The 21,972-nt window shown below is 55.8% G+C and overlaps 1 protein-coding gene across 1 annotated transcript; it reads right to left on the bottom strand.

Moving 5' to 3' along the window:
• Positions 1-1,063: 1,063 nt before the first annotated feature.
• On the bottom strand, positions 1,064-21,275 carry TIE1 (tyrosine kinase with immunoglobulin like and EGF like domains 1). The gene is made up of 23 exons (XM_030325102.2): positions 21,136-21,275; positions 18,618-18,929; positions 18,421-18,531; positions 16,881-17,036; positions 16,605-16,736; positions 16,312-16,452; positions 15,994-16,122; positions 15,058-15,203; positions 14,674-14,818; positions 12,184-12,342; positions 11,901-12,038; positions 11,403-11,699; positions 10,536-10,826; positions 10,098-10,288; positions 7,377-7,587; positions 7,104-7,214; positions 6,734-6,924; positions 5,648-5,761; positions 5,475-5,545; positions 4,270-4,310; positions 4,085-4,181; positions 3,901-4,000; positions 1,064-1,647 (listed from the first exon to the last, which is right to left on the bottom strand). The coding sequence occupies exons 1-23, from the start codon at positions 21,191-21,193 to the stop codon at positions 1,576-1,578; spliced, it is 3,414 nt and encodes a 1,137-aa protein (XP_030180962.1). The 5' UTR covers positions 21,194-21,275; the 3' UTR covers positions 1,064-1,575.
• Between the last annotated feature and the right edge of the window lie 697 nt (positions 21,276-21,972).

Raw genomic sequence — 21,972 nt, 5'->3', positions numbered from 1 at the left:
CCCCTTCCAAACTCCCTGCATTTGTACATAACATCGGCTGACACTGAGTACTTACTATGTACCAGCCTCAATGCAGCCCGTGCCCGTGTGATCTCAGAGCTAACAACAGTAAGGCAGCTATTACTAACCCCATTTTTCAGAGAAGAAAAATGAAGCTCAGAGAGGTTAAGTGACTCCACCAAGGTCACGCAGACAGTAGGTGATATAGCAGGAAGGTGGACATGGGTCTGTGGGATTCCAGAATCGTGCTCTTAAGCAATGCCACATTGTGCTATGCCTTCTTTGATTTCATCTGATTCACTGGAAAAAAAAAAAAGTGAGCAGCAGGACAAGTCTTGTTTCTTTTTTGTTTTTGAGAGAGAAGGAGAGAGAGAGAGAGCGAATAGGGGTGGGCAGAGAGAGGGAGACACAGACTCCAAAGCAGGCTCCAGGCTCTGTCAGCACAGAGCCCGACACAGGGCTCGAACTCACAAACTGTGAGATCATGACCTGAACTGAAGTTGGACGCTTAACCGACCGAGCCACCCAGGTGCCCCCAAGACAAGTCTTGTTTCTTAAGGACCAGTGGGAGAGAAATCTGAGGACAGCAGTGGCAAATCCAAAGGAGAAGCAAACCTGAGGGCCACCCAGCCTGAGGGAGCGATGCGGGCCTAGCTCGGAGGACAAGGGCGCCTCCCGGCACACTATGAGACCCTGAGGAAGGCAAAGGAATCCTACTGTGGCTGGCTGAAGTTCGAAGTGACCTCTGCCTTCCTCCTTTGGGGCCCACAGGCCGGCCAGTAAGGTGGCTACCAAGCCTTCCTACCAGGGTAGGCCACCTGGAGACGTAAGGAGAAGTCGGAACCTGTGTGGCGCCGAGGCGTCAGTCTGAGTCACCCCTGGCGTGCAGTTTGGACCCAGCATAGACTCCTAGACTGGCAGCTACGGCGAGATGTAGGGAGCCCTGCTGGTGATGGGGAAACGGCTTCTCATAGCACAGACACGTGGGTGGTGGGGTCTGTGTAAAATGGGTCTTCCACAGCACCCCCATCATGGAGAGGTGACCCCAACAGAGGGTTTGGGCCTGCGACTGTGCAACTCGGGACAGCGTTTCTTAGTCCAGTTGCCCTCTGGTTCGACTTTTCCTTGGGATTGGCCAGCAGTCGAAGACGTGGGCTGGAGTTTCTCAGAGCATTTATTTGTTTTGGGATTACAAAGCTGGGGGCTGGGGGTGGGGGGTGGGGACGTAGCCTAAAGGGGAATGTTAGTGGTGTGGGTGCCGGCTTGGGTGGAGGAGCTGCGGGGGGGGGGGTGGTTGAGCGTGGGGAGTGGCAGAAGAGGGTTGAGCAGCTCAACTAGAAGGAAGGGTGTGAAGGGTCGCTGTAAGAGTAGCTGCACGTGGCCTGGGAGCAGCTGCGAGGGATGAGGACCCAAGGCCCTTACGCCCACCCCACCCCAGGGTCCCTTCTTTTCTTAAGTTAAAAAAAAAAAATTGCTTGAGGGAGTTCAGGTCAGAGGCTGCGAGGATCCGAAGTCACAGGGTGGACAGCGGAGCTTGCTCTGGCCAGCAGAGCCCGGTTCTGGCTCGACAGCAGCTCAGGCCTCCTCAGCTGTGGCGTCGATGCCCGCATAAGTGAAGTTCTCAAACAGCGACATGTTCACATAGGCCTGGGGGGCAGAGCAAGCTTTAGTGGGGGCCAGGGATGCGGGCGACTCTGGCCTGGAGCTCCCTGACTTCCAGGTGCTGGGGCACTTGAAGAGACACTGAACTAGATTCAAGATGGCCCTATGGCTGAGGGCAGCCCTCACCAGCCAGAATAGACCACAGCTCTGCATTCAGGTGAGAGGCCCTTGACACAATTGTTCCACAGGAATTTTTTTTTCTTTTTTCTTCTTTTAAAAAACTTTTTCGCTGAAGTGTAGTGGACGTACGATATTGTATTAGGTTCAGGTGTACAACATAGTGATTTGACAGTTACCATCTGTCATCGCACAAAGTTATTACAGTATTATTGGCTCTGTTCCCTATGCTGTACTTTCAGCCCTGTGACTTATTTATCGTATAAGTGGAAGTTTGTACCTCTTAATCTTCACCGATTTTGCCCCCCTTCCCCCTTTGAGCAATCACTAGTTTGTTCTCTGTATTTATGAATTTCTGTTTTATTTATTTTTTAGATTCCACACATAAGTCCTATGGTATTTGTCTCTCTCTTATTTGACTTAGCATAGTACTCTCTAGATGCATCCACATTGTTGTGAATGGCAAGATTTCATTCTTTTTATTATTTTTTTTAAGTTTATTTATTTTTGAGGGGGGGGGGAAGAGTTGTAGGGGCGCCGGGGTGGCTCAGTTGGTTAAGTGTCTGACTTCAGCTCAGGTCATGACCTTGTGGTCTGTGAGTTTGAGCCCCATGCCCGGCTCTGTGCTGACAGCACAGACAACCTCAGAGCCTGATTTGGATTCTGTCTCCCTCCTTCTCTGCCCCTCCCCTGCTCGTGCTCTCTCAAAAACAAATATTAAAAAAAATCTATTGGAAAGTGTGAGTTGGGGAGGGGCAGAGAGAGAAAGAGGGAGACAGAGAATTCCCATGACAGAGAATCCATGCTGTCATTGCAGAGCCTGATGCGGGGCTTGAGCTCATGAACCATGAGACTCTGAAATCGAGAGTCAGATGCTTAACCGACTGAGCTACCCAGGCACCCCTTGATTTCATTCTCTTTATAGCTGGGTAATAGTCCATTGTATACATAATTGACTCTTGACCAACATGGATTTTAACTGTATGGGTCCACTTACACCAGATTTTTTTCAATAAATGTGGTACAGGACTGTCAGTGTATTTTCTCTTCTTCATGATCTTTTTCTTTTCTCTAGCTTACTTTAGTATAAGAATACAATGTATAATACATATACAAAATACATGTTAGTTGACTGTTTACCTCATCAGTAAGGCTTCCAGTCAAAAGTTCAGCTATTAGTAATTAAGTTTTGGGAAAGTCAAAAGTTATATGCAGATTTTTGACTACATAAGGGATCGGTACCCCTTAGTCATACATTGTTCAAGGGTCCACTGCATATATCTCATCTTTCGTATGCTACATCTTAGTTTTTTTTTAATGCACTCAACAAGTGAATTTTTTGTTCATTCATTTATTTATTCATCAGGGCATTTTTGGTGATTTAGCCATTTATATGGTTATTTGGTCATTCCTTACTTTCTGCTTGCTTTTTAAAAATATTTTATTTTTGAGTAATCTGTATACCCAACATGGGGCTCGAACTCACAATTTTGAGATCAAGAATGCTCCACCAACTGAGCCAGCCAGGTGCTCCTGATCATTCCTTTATTCTTGAGACAGTTTGTGAATTCCTATAGCTATTTAGTCATTAGTTTAAACGAAGAACTCTTTTTGCATTTACTCTGATAGGTTTCTTCATTTATATTTATCTGATAATTTATTTATCCACATGGTTACTAGAGTCAGTTATTTATGTATTTATTCATATGTTTATTACATCATCCATCCACTAATTCTTTCCATTCATTCACTTACTGTATCATTCATTCCTCCATCCGCCCATTTGGTTGGTTGGCCATTCATGCGTTGTCACTCTGGCTCTGTGCCAGGTGAGGAGAGGTGGCCCAGAGGAGAATGGGCTGATAGCCCCAGCAGAGGAAGATGGGTAAACAGTTGGGAGCTAGGGGAGGGATTTGTTGCTGGGGCCTCAGAAGAGTTAGGAGAGCCTCGTGTCCAACCCATGGGGCACTGGAAAGGGGGGGTGGCATCCAGAGGTCCCGCCTAGCTGTCCTGCAGCAAGTGGTGGGGACAAGGACATAGAGGCTGCTGCTCTCTGGCTCGTATGAGAGGGCACCCCTGGAGGCTGATGAGCCCTAGTCCCCGTCACCCCAGCCTCCTCACCTTCCTGGCTTCCAGCATCCGACCCAGCTGCAGTGCAATCTGGGCAAAGGGGGGTCGCTCGTATGGACGGTCCCGCCAGCACTGACGCATCAGCTCGTACCTGCAGATGGGGGCATTGCTGAGATGAGGGGTCAGGGCTAGCTGGGGTGATGGGGTCACGGGGCTCCAGGCTGAGGAGACTCACACTTCATCGTCACAGTTACGAGGCTGCTCCATGCGGTAGCCCTGAGGCAGCTTCTCATACAGCTCAGCACAGGTCATGCCACAGTATGGCGTGCCCCCTGCAGGAGAGGACAAAACTCTCTCAGCCCAGGGACCGAGGTGGGGGTAAGGAGAGGGCACTCTGGGGGGTGGGGGTCAGGGACTCACCAAGGCTCACGATCTCCCAGAGAAGGACCCCAAAGGACCAACTGAAATGAGAAGGATGTACTTAGTGATCTTCTAGACCCCGGGGCCCAGCAGTTCAGCGTCCACCTACCCCAAGGGTGCCGCCCCTCCCGCCCCCTGCGTGTGTCTACTCTGCAAGTGTCTGCCTTGGCCAGCTGCCGTCTCTGTCCACTCAAACTCCTTCATAGCCACTCCCAGGCTCAACATCATCATAGCTAACATTTGTATCACACACTTACTATGGGCCAGGCACTCATCATTTAACATATATGTTAATTCATTTAACCCTCACACCAACCTTATGATATAGGTACTATCATTCTCCCCATTCTATAGATGGAGACACTGAGGTACTGAGAGATTAGCTAGCTTTCCCAAGGTCACACAGCTAGTAAATGGTAGAACTGGAATCAAACCCTGACAACTTGATTCCAAAGCCCTTGCTTTTAACTGCCTCTTATGCTGTTGCAACCTCCATGCAGGTGAGACCAGGGTGGGAGTTCTAGTCAGGGGGAGGGGACCTAGGGGGTTTGGGGGCAGAAGCAGGAAGCAGTTGAGTGGTGGTCAGAGGGGCAGTTGGTGTGATGGACAGTGAGCAAGGCAGGCCAGGCCAAAGGGCTGGTGGCAAATGGGCAGAGCCAGAGCTGGAGGGATGGGCAGCCAGGTTCCCTGGAAAGAGGAGCAGAGGTGGGCCACGATGGTCATATGGGGGTGAGGAGCACAAAGAGGGGGTCTTGGGGGTTATGGTCTGGTTAGGTCCTCAGGTGGGGATGATACCACCCTTCAGAGACGAAGGTGAGAACATTTCTGGGGTGGTCTTTCCATCCACCTAGGCATTATCCACCCACATTCCCAAACCTCTCCAAGGTATCTCCCAGTCTCTTAGATGAGCACAGCCCTAAACTTCCCTACCCCAATCCTACCACTGAAACACCTTCCAAGACCACACCTCCTTCTAACTAGCACCGCCCCCCCACTCCTCTCCGCCTTCCCACTAAGATGCTGAGCATCGCCAAGGTATATCCAAGGCACACTTGTGTCACACCTGTGTCACGCGTGGAATATACGTTGGGAATGTCCCAATCGTGCCTTGTACTATCTGAGACGTGTCTGAGGCGTGTCTACGTTATGTCTGTGTGCATCCCTGCGGGACCATAAGCCCTGCTCCTTCTGAGCCCCATACTCACACATCACTCTTGGTGGTGTAGACGCTGTAGTTCAGAGACTCAATGGCCATCCAGCGCACGGGGAGACGCCCCTGGGAGAGAGTGGGTTTGAGGGGTTCGGCGAGGAGGAGGGACCGGTGTGTGGGGCTCTGGGGGGCAGGCATGGAACCTGAGGCGGGGGGACTAAGACTTACCATCGTCTTCTTCACATAAACTTCCTCCCCCCGAGAAAGGCCAAAGTCGGCAATCTTGGAGGCCAGGTTCTCCCCAACCAGCACATTTCGGGCAGCCAGGTCCCTGTGGATGAACTGCAGGCACGGTCTGAAGTCAGGGAAGACTGGGGATGAGAAAGGCCAGGACTCCTCGACCAGTGAGGAGTCTGGCCCCACAGCTGGCCCTCCATCCCTGTAAGAGCCCCTCACCCTTCTTCCCAGTCAACCAGGCCTTATCCTGGACCAGCGACTCCTGCCTTAGAAAAGTCACACTGCTGGTTGTCCCTTCCTCCCTATGAGCTGCCCATGGCCAAGCTCAGGCTGCATCCCTCTTCCTGGGACAAGGGCGGGCTTGTCCTTGGTGACCACACCGCATCTCCTTCTCTTCACTTGCTCCCTTCCCGCCCCGCCCCGTTTTCCTCTCCCCTCATTGAGGAAAGTGGGGAAGGCCCTCCTCTTGCCCAGAGTGACCTTTCCCTTGAGTCCCAAGTCTTCCCCACAAGGTCCTCCAACCTCCTCAGAGACTTCTCTCCATCAAACCCTCCCTCTCACTGGCCCCTATTCCTCTGCTTCAAAGACCCTCAAAACTCCACTAACTTTAAAATGTCCTTCCTCAGCATCATGCTCGCCTCCTGCTACTGTCCCCTCCTTCCTTCCATTCAAGCGGGATGTCCTCACCCTGGGGCTCGGGCCTCCACTCCCTGCTCCACCTCTACCCTGTCCTGGTGGGTCTCACCCACTCCCTCACCATGAGATTCATCCACCATCTGTGGGATGACAGCTTCCAGATTGTTGTTTCTGGCCTAGCTCTTTCTCCCGAGTTCTAGGCCGGCATCTGTAACCGCCGACTCAACATCTCCACCAAGATGTTCCTCCGATGCTTCAAACGCAACACCTCCTCCAGGCCTGCTTCTCGCCTTGTGCTCTCGCGTACTTAGCCAGGCCAGCAGCTCAGGGTCACATCCTTCTCTGTGCTCCTCGACCCCACATCCAATGACAGCCTGCTGACTCTACCTCCTGCAGTTGACCCAGTGCCCCCTCTGGCACGCCTTCCCTCCCCACACTCACCTGCTTCTCGCTCAGGTACTGCATGCCGTTGGCAGCATCACTGGCAAAGCGCAGCAGCTGCCGGGAGCTGAGAGTGGAGGCAGTTCCGTGTTCCCGGGCAAAGGCTGGGTCCGTCTCCAGGACCCGGCTCTTCCGCAAAAAGTCTAGCAGGTTCCCGTAGGGGGCGTATTCAATAGCGATGTACAAGTAACCTGAGAGGGAAGGAGACAGGTACAGGGTGAAGGTTTCTATGCAGGCAACCTGTGGGCAGCAGGCACCCAACGGTGGCAGACAGGGAGCCTGAAGCTCCGGCAAGCTAGTGACGTGGACAGTGGTGATGGCTGTCGACAGGGTTTTGGAAGAAGGGGCAGGTGATGAGCTGGGGGCTCACCTCGGTTTTCACAAGCCCCCAAGAGGTTGATGATATTGGGGTGATGTCCCAGTTTGCACAGAACTTCCAATTCTCCCGCAAAGTCACGATGGTCATTTTCAGAGGCATACTCTGTGGAAAGAAGCCAATATCACTTTTGCCAGAAATAATTCTGGAGAAGAGACATGGGTAGAGAGGGCTGGGGTCAGTTGCGGGAGGGGGCCAGGTAGGGCCTGGGATCTGTGGGACAAAGGAGGGGGGCAGGCCTGGGGTCAGGGGTCACTCCCAGGGAACCTTTCAGCATCTTGATGGCCGCATTCATCTTGAGCCCATCCTTCTTGATCATGGCCCGGATGACCTGGCCAAAGTTCCCCTCCCCAATGAGGTCCTCAAAGGTGATGTCTTCCCACTCCAGCACTGGATAACTCAGGGGCTCGGGCTGTGGTTTTGGCCGCCGGGTTAGCGTCAGGGTGCCTGAGCTGAACTGGAGGATGGTTTCTTCACCCTTCATAGGATGGGACAAATGGGCAGACAGTCCATGCAGCAGACACGGGGCCGGCAAAAGGCACAGACAGGCATCAAAGAATAGCTAGACAAATGGAAAGAGACCCACGCAGAGGGCACTCTGGTGGTCAGCCAGGAACAGACATGCAGAAGACACATACTGAGACAGTATCATAGAAGACGAAGCCATCAGTGGGGCTGCTGGGTGGACAGATGTCCAAGAAGAGAGATGCAGAGGCCACAGCCTGGGGAGCAGGTAGGTATGTGGGGCTCTGGAAAAACAGGTGTGGGGGGCTTAGGGTTGCTGGAAACCATGAAGCCATGAGTCAATGGAAAGAGGATATTTCTAAAAAATTTTTTAAGTTTATTTATTTACTTTGAGAGAGAGAACTGGGGAGGGGCAGAAAGAGATGGAGAGAGAGAATCCCAAGCAGGCTCCACACTGACAGTGTGGAGCCCGACGCCAGGCCTGATGTGGGGCTCAAACTCATGAACCATGAGATCGTGACCTGAGCTGAAATCCAGAGTCGGGTGCTTAACTGACTGAGCCACCCAGGTGCCCCTACATTTCTAACGTTTAGAACAGGAAAGAATTGGAGTGAGCTGTGATGGGAAGTGGTGAGCTTCCCATTGTGCTGATGTCACAGCCAGGCTTTTCTGCCATCAAGGATACTCTGGAGAGGATTCTAGCCTTGGGCAGTGGGCTAGGATACATTTATTGAGCACCTATTACAGGCTAAGCCCCAAGCTGCTGGCAGTCAGTGGAGGGGTTTTCTCCACAGTGGCAGAAGCAGACCCACTTGGCATCCGTTTATAGCTCTAAAACCACCCAGGAGCTGAAGATAGAAAGACTGTCACAAAGAGGAACATCCACTTCCCCCAACTGTGTAGGAGCTGGGCCACCTGGGCAGGGCGGATGGCAGGAAAACGAAACAGCTGAACGGGACCAAGGGCACTGCTGCTATGAGGACTGGAAGGGGGTTAACACAGACCTGGTGGCAGGGCTCCCTAAGTGAGCTGAAGCTCCGATCCATGGGCGAGGGCAAAGGACACGGGGCACGTGGATTCACCTGAAGCCATCAACCACCGAGGGCGCACATGTGGCCCAGCAGCGGCACCATATGTAGGCGTGTGCATGCACACGTACCCATCCCACGGAGGAGCACAAGCACGGGGACACACGCATACACAGGTGGGGGTGCCCACAAGTGGATGCACACAGGTACTCCTGTGTGGCGCTCACACACACCTTCATGCAGGCACATGTGGCAGGACAGATCTCGAAACTAGGATTATATATATACGTATGTTAAAACTCTGCTTTCCCACCTCCTTCCCTCCACATCTGTATTCGTTACCCTTCCCCCACCTTAGCAGCGGCTGGCTTTCTGTGTGCACTGACCTCAGAGGGAGCAGCCTGGAACAAAGAAGCCAATTGAATCTCTGAAGGGAGTTTTTAAAGGCATGGCAGAGACAATAGCCTTGGACACTAGACTTTCTATCACAAGGATCAGCCCTTGAGACAGAAGAGGGTTTTTTTGTTGGTGGTGGTTTTTGTTTTTGTTTTTTTTTGAAATGCCAGGGCTTGGCTGTAACTATCAAGAGCCCAGGCACGGAGGACCAAGGGCAGAGTTTGGATCATCAGGGACAGCAGTGGGGGACGGGCAGGTGGGAGAGAGGGATGGGAGGTGGTGACAAGAGGGGGTGATGCTGGGTCCCTAAAGAGAAGCCAGCACTGCCCCGCACCCCCACCCCAAGTATGGGCCCGCAGGCTGGAGGGGCACAGAACGAGAACAGACAGGTTTATGGCGAGGCCAGGAAGAGAGGAGGCATCACTGCCTTTCCCCGGCAGCAACAGGTGAGCCTTGAGCTGGCACAACTCCGGAGCAGTAGGAACGACTGTGACAGGTGTCGTGACAAAGGGTATGAGGGCCACAGAACATGCTCGCAGGGCACAGGGAGCACCTCAGGGCTCTGAAGTCTCCTGGAGCTGGCCCTGACACTCGCAGACATGGAGGCTGGGACCAGGAACTCACAGTACGAGCGGCCTGTTGGCAGGAGGCCACAGAAGGGCTAAGGGCATCAGCCACAAATGTGTGCAGATGGAGGCTGGCTCCCATGTCCAGGAGGGTCTGCTAGGATGGATGCCAGCATGAGGCCCAGGTGTGCCCCTGCCCCCCTTCCCACCCCGTGTCAGCACCACGCCACCCAGGCTTCTCCAGTGAGAAGCGGGAGGACCCTGAATTAACCGTAGTGAAACATGGACAGAACAGAGTTATTTTGAACCGGCGATATTCACCAGTAACATAAATTGACTTATGAACGCAGTTCAGTTCTAGAAAAATAAAGACAATTATGTTTTGTGCCCTAGAGCACTGCTGAGTGCAGTCCCATGGCTGCAACACAAACACACACACGCGTGCATACACACACACACTCGGGTGTACAGGTACTGTGTGTGCGCAAACGTAGATGGGGGTGTGCACACGTGGGTGGGTACAGGGGACTGACCGATCCTGACTGGTAGGTGAAGGTGCGTCTGCGGTGCGGGCAGCTTTTGCGGATGCACACCAGGGTCAGGAGGGCAGCCAGGATGGTAAGGCAGGTGGCAGACACAGAACCCATTACGGCCAGTACCAGCTGCTGATCTAGGCCCTCTGCAGCCGCTTGGACCTCTTGGACCGGGCCCTCACTCTGCAGCCCTGGACACAATAAGAGGGGCAGATCATGGGAAGCCTGGGTCAGGGAGGGAGAGGTCAGAGATCCCAGTACCAGGAGGGACGAGGGGTGTCAGGCCGAGGGCCAATGGTCCACTGGAGTGACAGGATTTTCCTAGCGCTAGGACAATGGGTCCTAAGAAGGGAAGGGTCAGGGTCCCCAGTACTAGGACTCTCGTCACTTGTCGGGAAGGGCCTTAGGTGTCCTAGCTCCCAAGCCACGAGCTCCTACCGTTACCCAGGGTAGACTCCTCCACGACGCTGCTCCAGTCTCCGGGACCCTGGATACTGGCCCGCACACGGAAGAGGTAGCGTGTGCTGGCGTTGAGGCCACGGACAACGGTGCTTGTCTCCTCGGGCCTGTCCACGTCCATCCACAGGGGGTCGCCTGAGCCCCCAGCCACCTGCACCTCCACGATGTACTTGGATATAGGCCCAGCCGAAGCCTCTGGCCGCTGCCATGTCAGCTGGATCTCAGAGTCTGAGAGGGCCTGGGCATGGAGGTGTCGGGGGGCTGGGGGCCCTGGGGAGGCGGGGGCGGGGAAGGCGGGGCTCAGGCAGGAGCAGGGTATGTAGTTCTGGGGTCAGATCCATTCTAGCTGTGTCCCCTGCTCGGTGGACCCCAGAATGGGAGCCACCCTGCCATCTTCTCCCTATGGCTCCCTCCCTTCATCCCCAAGCTTCTGCTTCCCCTCATTCTCCTTCTGTGCCAGGCCCTCCTGGTGTCCTGGATCCTCCCAGGGTGCTGGGCCTTCCCCATGTGCCTTGTGCTCCACCGATCCCCATGTCCTCCTGGTACACCGTATCCTCCCCATGACCTTGTTCTCCCCGTAAACCATGACCTCCCCATCCTTCCCCATCCCATATGCTCCTGCTGACCTACGTCCCCACCAGCCTCCAATATCTGCCCACCCCACGTCCTCCCTGTGCTCACGTCTGTCTGATATCCTGCTTCTCCCTTATGCCCACGTTTTCCACACGTCTTGTGTTCTAGGTCTATCCGCTCTCCTGTAACCTCCTGTGTCCTTACGGGTCTGGCGTTTCCTGTGTCCCATGTCCTCCCCTCATCCCGAGCCCATAACCCCCTTCCTGAGCATACCAGTGGGGGGCAGAAGCACGCGTGCAGGGGGCGAGGCAGGGCCCAGGAGGGTGCAGTGGTAGAGCCGCACATCCAGCTGGTAGTGGGTGCCAGGCGTGAGTCCAGTCAGGAGGGCGGTGCGGGCCTGGGGGGACGAGACGTTCTCCCGCCGCTCCTGTCCCCGTGCCCCATCCCACAGGCGCAGCAGGAAACCATCGCCCACCAGTGGCCCAGGCACCGAGGGTAAGGACCAGCTCACTCGCAACCGGTCAGGGCCCTCCACGTGCCAGCCCTCCAGCCATGGCTGCAGCAAGGGCTCTGGGACCGGAGGTCAGGGGTCAGAACCGTCCAGCGGGTCCTTGGGGCTGGACAGGATAGTGCTCCCCAGGGGACAGGGTGGGACAAACTCCAGCGGGAAAGGCAGGGGCCCCTGGGGGTGGACAAGACATGACAACTGCTGAGTGCATAGGAACAGTAACTCCTGGGGGGGACAGGAAGGGATGACTCTTGGCCTCTCACCAGGACAGTCTGTGGTCATGAGGGTGGGAGGCCCCCAGGCCCCCTCCCCGCCTTCCCCTGGCCGGCTCAGCTGTACACGGACACTGTATCCTGTCTTCGGCCTCAGGTTCATTAAAGTCACATTCTCACTGGGGTCCACTGGGGACAGGACACATCATTCAGCCCCCTACCTTTTCCAGAAGCTGCCGTCTTCCCCCCTTTTCGTTCTGTCCTTTCTCATTGTTACCCAACACCCCTGTCCTGCCCCAGCCCCCCTCCCGCCCCCAGCTGTCTCCCTGCTCACCCACAATGGCGGACCAGGCCATGGTGCTGTCCTGGGGCCGGTAGTGCAGGCGGACGGAGGCGATGGGTCCGTCCCCGGAGAAGGAGACCAGTGGGGAGACCACGAGCTGGCGGCTCTGCTTGGCCAGGAGCCGCGGAGCAGTCAGGGGCACTGGGGGCACTGCCAGGAGACCCAAGGTAAGGCAGGGCCCAGACAGCCTGCCCAGTCCTCAGAAAAATAAGAGGACTCTACTCTGGCCAAAGAGATCTCTGGGTCTTGGTTTGGATCAGGGCCCCCTCTAGGCTGGGGAGAGACCAAGTTCAACAGATGACCGGAATGGCCAGCATTCAAGCAGGATAGCATTCTGCCCCCTAAGCAGCTCGGGGCACACAGATCTGGCAATGAGGGTGTGAGAGTATCCCCAAAGACATTAAAAGAGGTCTGATATGGCTAGATGGGTTTGGGGGAGGGTATGCTGTCCACGCAGTGTAGGGGAGACAGAGGGGGCTGAAACCCAAGGCAGGGAGATAACATGGGATCAGCCTACCCTCTGCCCCTCCCCCTATCATTTGTCACTCTCTTAATTGGGGGGAAAAAAAAGGTAGCCAGTGGTGAAGCACCTGCTCTATCCCAGCTGCTTCCTAGGTACAATCTCTACTTCTCACAGCTACTTTTCAGATGGGGCTCTCATCCTGGGTTATGAGCGAAGAAACTGAAGTTCGGAGACATCTACCTTGCCTAAGGGCATGCAGCCAGCAGGAAGTACAACCAGTGTTTGAACTTGGTCTGTCGGTCAGGCCACCTAGAATCAGCCAATTCTACTGCAAATAGCTTTTGTGTTCCTGCCTGGCTTCCTCATTCCATGGCCATGACACCCTTGTCCTGGCCTTAGCTTTTCTTACCAGATCAGTAGATCAATGCCATGACTGATTCCCTCGCCACTTTCTAACATTTTCCAGACTGATTTTTCTAAGCAGGATGGAAGGATGGGGGAATGGGTAGATGGAAGCGAGGGAGGGCAGGAGGCAGGGCAGAGGATGCGCGGTTGAGAGCTCAGTGGGTGGGGAGGAACGGTGGTGTCTGACAGAAATGAGCACATCATGAGGAGGTGGGATGAAGGTCGGGTTTGGATCTGTGGAGCCCCCTGTGCCTAGGGCTGTCCAGGAGGTGGATGGAGATGAAGTGGGCCCTTGAATCATACACCAGGGAACTTCCACGCTGACTTCAGAGCCAGAACCCCACTTCTGGAGGTCCCACCAAATGGGTCTGGAGCTCAGGAGAGTGGTCTAGCCTGCAGATCAAGCCCGGGCATTGCCAGAGAACAGCTGAAACTTGGGAGAGGACCCTATAAGAATCATGACAATAAATGCCAACATTTATCCAGCACAGGCCCTGTGTTAGGCACTGTGCTAAGGGCTTAAACGCATCATCTAACTTAAATGCATTAAAGGTATCATCTAACTTGCTTCACAGCAATCCTAGCTAGTGTAACACTGATGTCCTCACTGTAGAGAGAAATAAGCGGTGAGGGACTAAGCAGCTGGCTTAAGGCGACGGAGCCAGGGATTTGTGGGGAGGATTTGAACCCGTGTTGCCTAGGTCAGATGCCTGGGGAGAAGACACAGGCTGAAGGTGGAGCCTGGCCACACTGATGTTTCCTGCTGGTGGGGCAGCCACAAAGTTGTGGGAGGGGTGGCGGTGAGCCAGTGGGAAGGAAGAGGAAGATGAGGGAGGTCTGGGCTTCTGTCACGGGGGTGGGCGGTCAGGAGCAGAGGGCAAGAGGAGCCAGGGGACACCTGGGTGGCTCAGTCAGTTAAGCGTCTGTCTGACTCTCGATTTCGGCTCAGGTCGTGATCTCACGATTCGTGAGACTGAGCCCCTTTGAGCCCCGCATCGGGCTCTGCACTGACAGCACAGGGCCTACTGGGGATTCTCTCTCTCCCTCTCTTTCTGCCTCTCCCCACCTCTCTCAAAATAAATAAATTAAAAAAAAGAAAAGAGAAGCCAGGGCTTATGATGCTGGAGAAGGTGAAGAGACACCCGAGCTGGGCTGGATGGCTCCACTCTGGGCCATCCTGGGCACTCCCTCCCTACTCACTGGGGAAACCCTATGCAGCTCCCCTGGGCAGCAGGTTACCCTCTGAGCTTAGGCGTCCCATGTGCTCCCCTGTCCTGGCACTGAGAGCCCTGAGGTATGACTCAGAGCAGGAAGCAGCATCCCAGAGGCAGAGCTAAAGGGATGCTGCGTGCAGGGGCTGTGAAGAGGTGGAGAGGGCCAGCATGGCCAGGCAGGAGGGTATCCCGTTTCTAGGGCATGGGATGTCCTTTGCAGATAGCACTGAGCTGTGTTCCTGCTCTGACACTGCCCAGCCCAGACCTCTTCTTTGCTTGGTCCTGGGCTGTGACCTTAGATGTCCTCTCCCTTCCTTCTACAATGCCCAGTCTTAGCGGCATCACCTAGTGCCCACTCTGCCCACTGCCCATCCTCCATGGCCCCGGGACATCACTGACCTTTGACGTTAACCCTGAAACGTCGGCTGTCTTGGCCACCAGACGTAGACACACGGCACTCCCAGAGCCCACTGTCCCCGAGGGCCAAGCGAGGCACCTCGAACTCAGCTGTGGTCCTATTTGGCTCCACAATGGCCTTGGTGGACTGAGAGAGACAGGGAAAGGGGGCAGACCATAGAGAATGTGCACCCATGTGACAGATGTGGGGACGGATGAGGGGACAGAAGACCAGTGGTAGTTTCTCAGCAATTAGCCTGACCCCATCTGACCTGTGGTCGGGCCAGCGGGTAGCGCCTAGAGAAAGCCCTGAGGGGTCAGGGGTCTGAGGGAGCAACCGTGAGGCTGGCGGGATGGGGGGCCTGGGGTCAAGGGCGGGGGACTGACCAGGAGGACTGTGCCGTCCGGCTTTCGGAGCTCCATGCTGCCCCGCACCGGGAAGGGGTTCCCTGCGGCCGCACAGTTGATCCGGGGCGTCGTCTCCAAGTTGAACTCCAGCTCCGAGGCCACATCCAGGATCTGGGGGATCCGGTCTAGGGAGAGGAAGGACACATGCTGGAGCCCCCGCGAGGCAGACGCCGACCACCAGGGTGCCCCTGGTCGTGTGACCTGCATCTTGGCAGAGGCATCACCATCGCCTCGGTCGGTCAAGGCTGTCTGCCAGCAGAGTCCTACAGGGCCCTGGCACCCCACCTCTGGTCAGCCGCAGGGTCTACCTCCTGCACCCCCGACCTGATATCCTCTCTCAGCCAAAGCAGGCCCCTCGCCGGCCTCACAGCCCGAACACCGGTTCAGGCCTCATTCGCTTCTGGGCTCTGTTACAGACCCTCTGGGGTCTCCTGCCTCCACTCCCCACCCAGCTGCCTGGGTCCTCTCTCAAAGCAAGCTGACTGCCTTCTGCCTCTTCAGCAATTCCCTCCTGCCCGTCATGGTAGCCTGCCGTTCCAAGTCCCCGAGGCTTGACTCCTCTGACCACTCCCCCAACCCCCCCCACCCCCCCACCCCCCGTACTCCACCGTCCTGGTACCCGACCCTGAGTCTTCAGCCCCCAGGCCTTTGCCCGTGCTCCTTCCCCAGCCATGTGGCTCTCATCCTTATACCCCATCTCAGATCTCGCCTCTTCCCCGAAGCCCCCTCCGAAACTCAGCCTGGCCAGGGGCCTCCTCTTGGCCCTCCCCCCAAGTCTCGGCTGCGGCCCATCCCCGTGTGGGTGATGTGGGCTGGGCACTGAGAACTTTTCCTGGACCGTGAGCTTCCTGAGGGCGGGACCTTGAGCCAGGGAGAGATGTCTGGTGAAGGTTGACTAGTTTTGACGGATCATACCGGATTTCTCACAGTGCATTCCATGCCATCCGGAGGGGCACACGCAGCCGCTGAAGCGGTCACAGGTCCCGCCATTCTGACACTGGCACTGGAGGCGGCAATCTGCCCCAAAGTGGCCAGGGGTACAGGCTGGGAACAGAGGGGTTGTGGTTAGAGGGACATAGGCCAGGGGCAATGAGGGCACAGCTGGGGCCTGGGTGATGCCAGGCTGGGTGGAGAGGGCACGGGTGTGTCAACGAGAGCCAAAGGGGAGGGTCCAGGTCTAGTATGTGGCTGGCTCTCCGGGTCAGGGACTGTGGCTGGCAGGTCAGCCCATACCTTCCTGGCACTGGTGTCCTCTCCAGCCAGATCCACAAGAACAGCCATAAGGGTCTGGGAGGCAGAAGGTGAGACCCCGGCAGCCCGATGTGCCTGGACACTGCTCCTGGCAGCTCTGCCCAAAACGGCCCTCTCTGCAGGCTAGAAACCAGACGTGTGGGCACGGGGTCCACTGTCGGGCCTCAAAGTCCAGGTCCTGCCGGGCATTCTCACCACCCATGCTCTTGGTTCAAGAATCTTCCCCCGGCCAGGCACCGTCTCCCGCCGAGGTCCTAGCTCCCCATCCTCCTTACCTTGCTCACAGCGGGTACCCGTGAATCCAGGGGGGCACACACACTCGCCATCCAGGTCATGGCAGACACCTCCATGCAGGCAGCCTGGGCATTCCTTGGTACAGTCTGGTCCCCAGCGCCCTGCCCCACAGCCTGAAGGAATGTGCTCTCAGCCAGTTGCTGTCACCCACCTACCGGTGCTGCCGAGGACTGAGGCAGCCCTGGCGGCCCACAGGAAGTGCCCACGGGGCTCCCAGCCTCCCATGCCACCCACCACCTCTGCCCTCTGCTCCTAACCCCGCACGATGAGCCGGAAGAAGGCGCTGCCTAGGGGGCTGGCTTCCAGGTAGGTGGCACTGTAGATGCCGCTCGACGGTGGCTGCACATTTGGGAGCTGCAGCAGGAACCGCCCATCTTGGGCCTCATGCCAGTCCAGGGTATAGAAGTAGGATCCTGGAGGCATAAATGGGTCAGGGGCCTCAGCGCCGGTGACAGCCAGTGCCCAGGACACATCAGTGTGAGCCTCGTACAAGTGGCCAGAACTGGGCCGAGGCACCAGCCAGGATCTGTCCCCAAGCCAGAAAGTTGGCATACATCCTCTGCTCTATGCTCTACCAACCGCCAGTAAGTCACCAGGTCCTGCTCAGTCTGGCTCCCCCTCATCTCCTAAAGCAGTCCAGTTCTTTCCACACTCAAGGCCACCACCACCACCACGGCCTTCCAGGCAGTCTCTCTGCCTCCATCCCCGCCCCCCGCTTTCCTAGTCATCCTTCACTCAGCAGCCAGTGGGATTTTCCCCAACAGAAGCCTCTGCAGCACCCCCTGCTCAGACTCCTCCCTGGTTATTGGCTCCTTAGCACATGGTGTTCACCAGTCTGGCCACCGCTTGGCCCTTTGGCCTCATACCTCTCCACACCCTGCCTGATTCCTAACATTCCTGAGTTCTGGAACTGCTGGTTTCTCTCCTAGAAACACTATGGTATCTTGGCACTTCCTGCCTTTGCTCTTAGCCAGTCCTCCTCCTGGAATGTCCTTCCCTCCTCCTTTGTGTGGCTAATTCTCATGTCTCCTTCTAGGCACAGTTCAAAGGTTATCTACTTAGAGACTTCTCCCAGAAGCCTCTTCCTCCAGGACCTGCAGACCCAAATACTAGAATCCCTCTCCCTGTCCCACCACCTTTTTGCTCTTTGCCCAGGACTGGACTGTAGGGAGCCCAGGTCTACTTGACTCTCTCAGACCTCTCATTAGTTTAGGGGGCCTGGTGCTCAGGAGGCAAACCCCTTGGCCCAAGGGAAGGGTCCTCTTCCCTCAGGAGCCCAGGGAGGCAAAAGGCAGCCAAAGGGCTGTGGGTCTGAGGGCTGTCTTTGGGGCCACACAGAATATCGGCTTCCTCCCATGGGGTGGCCAGAGGGCCTGATAGGACCAGGGTGGGGGCAATCCTGGGCCGAGTTACCAGTTCCCTTCTTCCCCTTGGGGATTGCTGCTCTCTGCCAGGTGAGCAAATGTGACAGCATCTGCTAACTCCCCGGGGGGGGGGGGGGGAGAGTCAAAGGTGAGGATTTAACACAATGCTGATTTGGGTGTAACAGGGAAGAAGGCAGCCAACCCCAAGGCTGCTAGTCCTCCGGGTGCAAGAGGAGGAGAACAGCCCAGAGCTAAAGAGATGGGCACAGGCGCTTATCAAGGACCTGATCCAGGGCAGAGGTTGGTGGGGGAGAGGGTAACAGGTGTTTCATGCTGAAAGCTGTGTAAGTGGCTAACGCTGGGAAGGCGGAGGGCATGGAGGTGTTCAGGCAGGTAGGTTTACCTGCCCAACCCGTTCAGACACCCCTCTCACCGTTGCTCTTCCAAATCACATCTGTCTGCTTCTCCTTGTGCACAAGTGCGGCAAGCACGGCCGTGTCGCCTTTGTTCACCGTGTGTGTGACCTTGTCCGGGAGCAGGTGCGCTGCGGGGTGGAGGGTGAGGTCAGAGGTCAACGGCGCCCCCCCCCCCCATCCCGTCCCCGTCCCCGCCCCACGGGGCTCGACTCACCTCCCGGGCTGTTGTGCACGTAGAGGACGCGCGTGCGCCCCGCGCCGCCCACGCACGAGAAGACGCCCACCAGGTCGGAGGGCTGCGAGAAGCCGCGCAGCGTGATGCGGTGCGAGCCGTTGCGCACCAGGTGCGGGGGCTGCGCGGGCCGCGGCGTGCGCACGATGCGGTCGTCCTTCTCCAGCAGCAGAGGGGGGCCCCAGGCGTCGGCACCCCGGCCCGGCCCGGCCTCCCCGGACACGCAGGTCAGGAAGAAGCGCCGGGGCTCGACGAGGCGCAGGTCGGCCAGCAGCGTCAGGTCCACCGCGGCGCCTGCGGCGGGGACGCCAAGTCCTCCGTCCGACGGGGTCCCCGGCCCGCCCCGCGCTCCGCCGAGCGTTTCCCTCCCCTCCCTTCCTCTTTCCCGCCGGCGCACTGGCCCCTTCCCCCGCCCCCAGGTCTCTTCGTCCTAAAATCGAAACAAAGCCTCTTCTCTGGCCTCCTCGTGCCCCCACCTTCTCCTGCCAGATGGCTACCCTTTGCGGCCCAGCTTCGGAAAGAATGATCTATGCTCTCTGTCTCCGTTTCCTCACTTTTTAATTCCCTGGCAGCCCCCTTGAGTCCGGACCTGCCTCAAGCTGTTCCGCGGAGGGCAGCCGCTCTCCCTGCCCCCCACCAGAGGGTGAGGGCCAGGAGAGCCATGGAGAACAGAATCGCCTTGGAGAAAGCCCTCCCTTCCTCTGCAGACATCTAGACAGGCTTGTGGGGCTGGGCTTTAAGGTGGGGTCTAAGAGAGAGGTGGACTTCTGCAGCCGGGTGGTTGCGGGGCAGAAAGGAAGGGAGCCCCTCCTTTTCGACCCCTGCCTGGTAACTGCCAAGTAATTAGCTAGTTTAAATGCCACTTAGCTTATCAATTAATATTCTTCCAAAGCCTACCACGAATAAATGGAGTTAGCATTTACTGACCGCCCACCATATGCCGGAGCACCTGTTTCCCATTGGATCTTCACATCCCCTGGTGAAATTGAAGCCTTTCCATTTACAGATGAGGGTAATAGTAATTATTCTACAGGCTTCCTGGAGCAAGCTCATCTCCTCCCCTGGCTGTAACTATCACCTCTGAGTCAACAACCCTGGGACAGCCTGTCCGCTTGGGCCTGCGTTTGTGTCAGCTCTCCCCCAATACTGCTTCTCCCTCGTGCTCCCTGACTCAACAGACGGCACCAATCACCTGAGACACGAACTTTGTGGAGTCCTCTCATGTCCTTACTTTCACGATAATGCTTATTGGAGGCCAATTATATGCCAGGCATTTCATGTTCTTTCATTTTATCACAACTATTGTGGGTCATGGGTGTTATTACTCCACTTTTATAGCCAGTGAACGAAGCCTCAGAGACGCCACTTGCCCAAGGGCATACAATTAATAACTGGCAGAGCCAGGCTGCCTGACTGTAAACTCCACACCTCTAAGCGGGATGCTGGCTGCCGCAATCAGTCGCAAGATTCTGCAGATTCCATTTCCTTAAAGCCTCTTGACTTCACCCACGTCTCTCAGCCCACCCTTGTTTAGCCCTCACCCTTACTGACCCGGATCATCCCAATAGCTATACTCCTCCTTCCCCAACTCATCCTCTAAAGTGATCCATCTAAGACCTTGTGACTGCCTGGTCTGCAACCCTCCCACGGCTCCCCATTGCTCTCAGGATACGGGGCATGCCCTTGAGCCCCTTTTTTGCTCACACTCGGCCCCTCCTGCTGAGTTCCCTCCACGAAACTTCTCTCGCATGCGCTTCCATATCTCTGAGACTTGCAGCTACTGTTCTGTCTGCCTGGAGTGAAGGCCACTGCTCTTAGTGAAGGCTTTGTGGACTCCCTTGTCGTCTATTGCCCTCAAGCAGAGTAGCTGACTCTTTCTCAGTGCTCCTGTGGAGCTACTTGTGTCTGTCTCTATCCTTCACCCCATGTCCCACATCCCCGACTACCACTCAAAGACAGTCTTTGCATTCTAATGCTCTTTGGCCATAAGTGAAGGAATCAGCTACTACTTATTCAGGAGTCCTTACCTAACAACTGGGCATTGGACGCTGTGCATAAATTACCTCATTTAAACCCCATGACAGCCATAGGAGGTCAGCATCATATAATCTGTTGTATAGACCTGGAAGCTGTCTGCCTTTCAACCAATGGCCCATAGCACAGCTCCTGGAATATTGTTGGTGCTAGATAAATGTTTGTCAAATGAATAATTGAATGACTCCAACACACTGAAGCAACATATGAGCACCCACTGAAAACTGCAGGGCCCCCATCGGCCCTGCTGCTCTTTACTGATCCTAAAATCTAACTCAGTCAATAGCTGCTCTACTCCCAATTCTAGGCTACAATGGTTTCTAGTGCCTGGGTTTTAGAGGCCTTGATCCCACTTTCTAGCTGATTGGGGAGCGGATGAAGGTGATGACAGTGACGATAAGGTTTCCTAGGGGAAAATCAGGGCTTTGGGGGCTGGGGGGCATGGGGTGGCTTGGGGGAGACTTACCAACATGAGAAGCCAGAAAGAGGTTGGGGAGCAGCAAAAGGGGCCCCAGCCAGACCATACTCTGGAGGCTGACCAGGTCGGCCAGGACAAGCGGGGCCTCCGGTCAGCTATTCTGGGTCTGGCTGGTCAGCCTGTACTGATTAGTTTGTGTTGGTGCTGGGGAGGAAGAGGAAATGAGGTGGCTTGGGTGGGAGGGATGGCAGGGAAGGGGTGGGGAGGACTTATCCTGCTTCTGCACACCTCCCCCCCCCCCCAGTCCGGCCCCCACAAGGCTGGGGATGGGTGTGGCCTGGAAGGCCCTGGAATGGGGTCACTTGAGGTGGGGGAGAGTTGTAAGGACAGACCTAGGGACTGTTGGACCGATTTCCCATCTCCTCTTCTCCCTCTGGTCCTCAGTCTTGTAAGCAGGCAGGAGGCAGGAGGCAGGAAAGGGAGGAAGCCAGTGGCTTCCGCCTATTGAGGAGGGATGGGGGGAGGATATTGTTCTAGGGTCTCCCCTCCCCCCCAGCACATACACACAATACAGCCCAGGCAATTCCTCACGTATGTCCCCAGGACACAGTTACATGGGTGTCCCGGAGAGCCGTTCACAGGTGTAAAAGTGGACAAAGGAACACAAGAACTCCCACTCAGGGCAAGAAAGGCGCTTCGACTCTATCTTGTGTATGTAGAGTGGACGAGTTTTTCCTTCCAGGTTCTTTGGCTGTTCTAATAATTGATGTGAGACAGATTAACAGGACAAAAAAGTTTAATAACATGGATAGCTCTTGTATACACAGGAGTGAAGGGGTTCAGAACAAGTCTTCCTGCAATGTGCCTCCTTGGCATGATTATTTT

Source organism: Lynx canadensis, chromosome C1 (genome assembly GCF_007474595.2).
Source record: "Lynx canadensis isolate LIC74 chromosome C1, mLynCan4.pri.v2, whole genome shotgun sequence".
Taxonomy (NCBI): Eukaryota; Metazoa; Chordata; class Mammalia; order Carnivora; family Felidae; genus Lynx; species Lynx canadensis.
The sequence above is the reverse complement of the archived record's forward strand: the minus strand, read 5'-3'. Positions and strand labels throughout refer to the sequence as shown.

Bases quoted from the DNA above. Each gene is read 5' to 3' on its own strand.
- TIE1 (XM_030325102.2), bottom strand. From the start codon at position 21,193: ATGGTCTGGCTGGGGCCCCTTTTGCTGCTCCCCAACCTCTTTCTGGCT. The intron at 6,925-7,103 runs GTGAGCCCCCAG...CTTCCCTCTCAG, and splicing joins GGGGGCTTGTGAAAACCGAG to GTTACTTGTACATCGCTATT. The intron at 5,546-5,647 runs GTAAGTCTTAGT...ACTCTCTCCCAG, and splicing joins TTTATGTGAAGAAGACGATG to GGGCGTCTCCCCGTGCGCTG.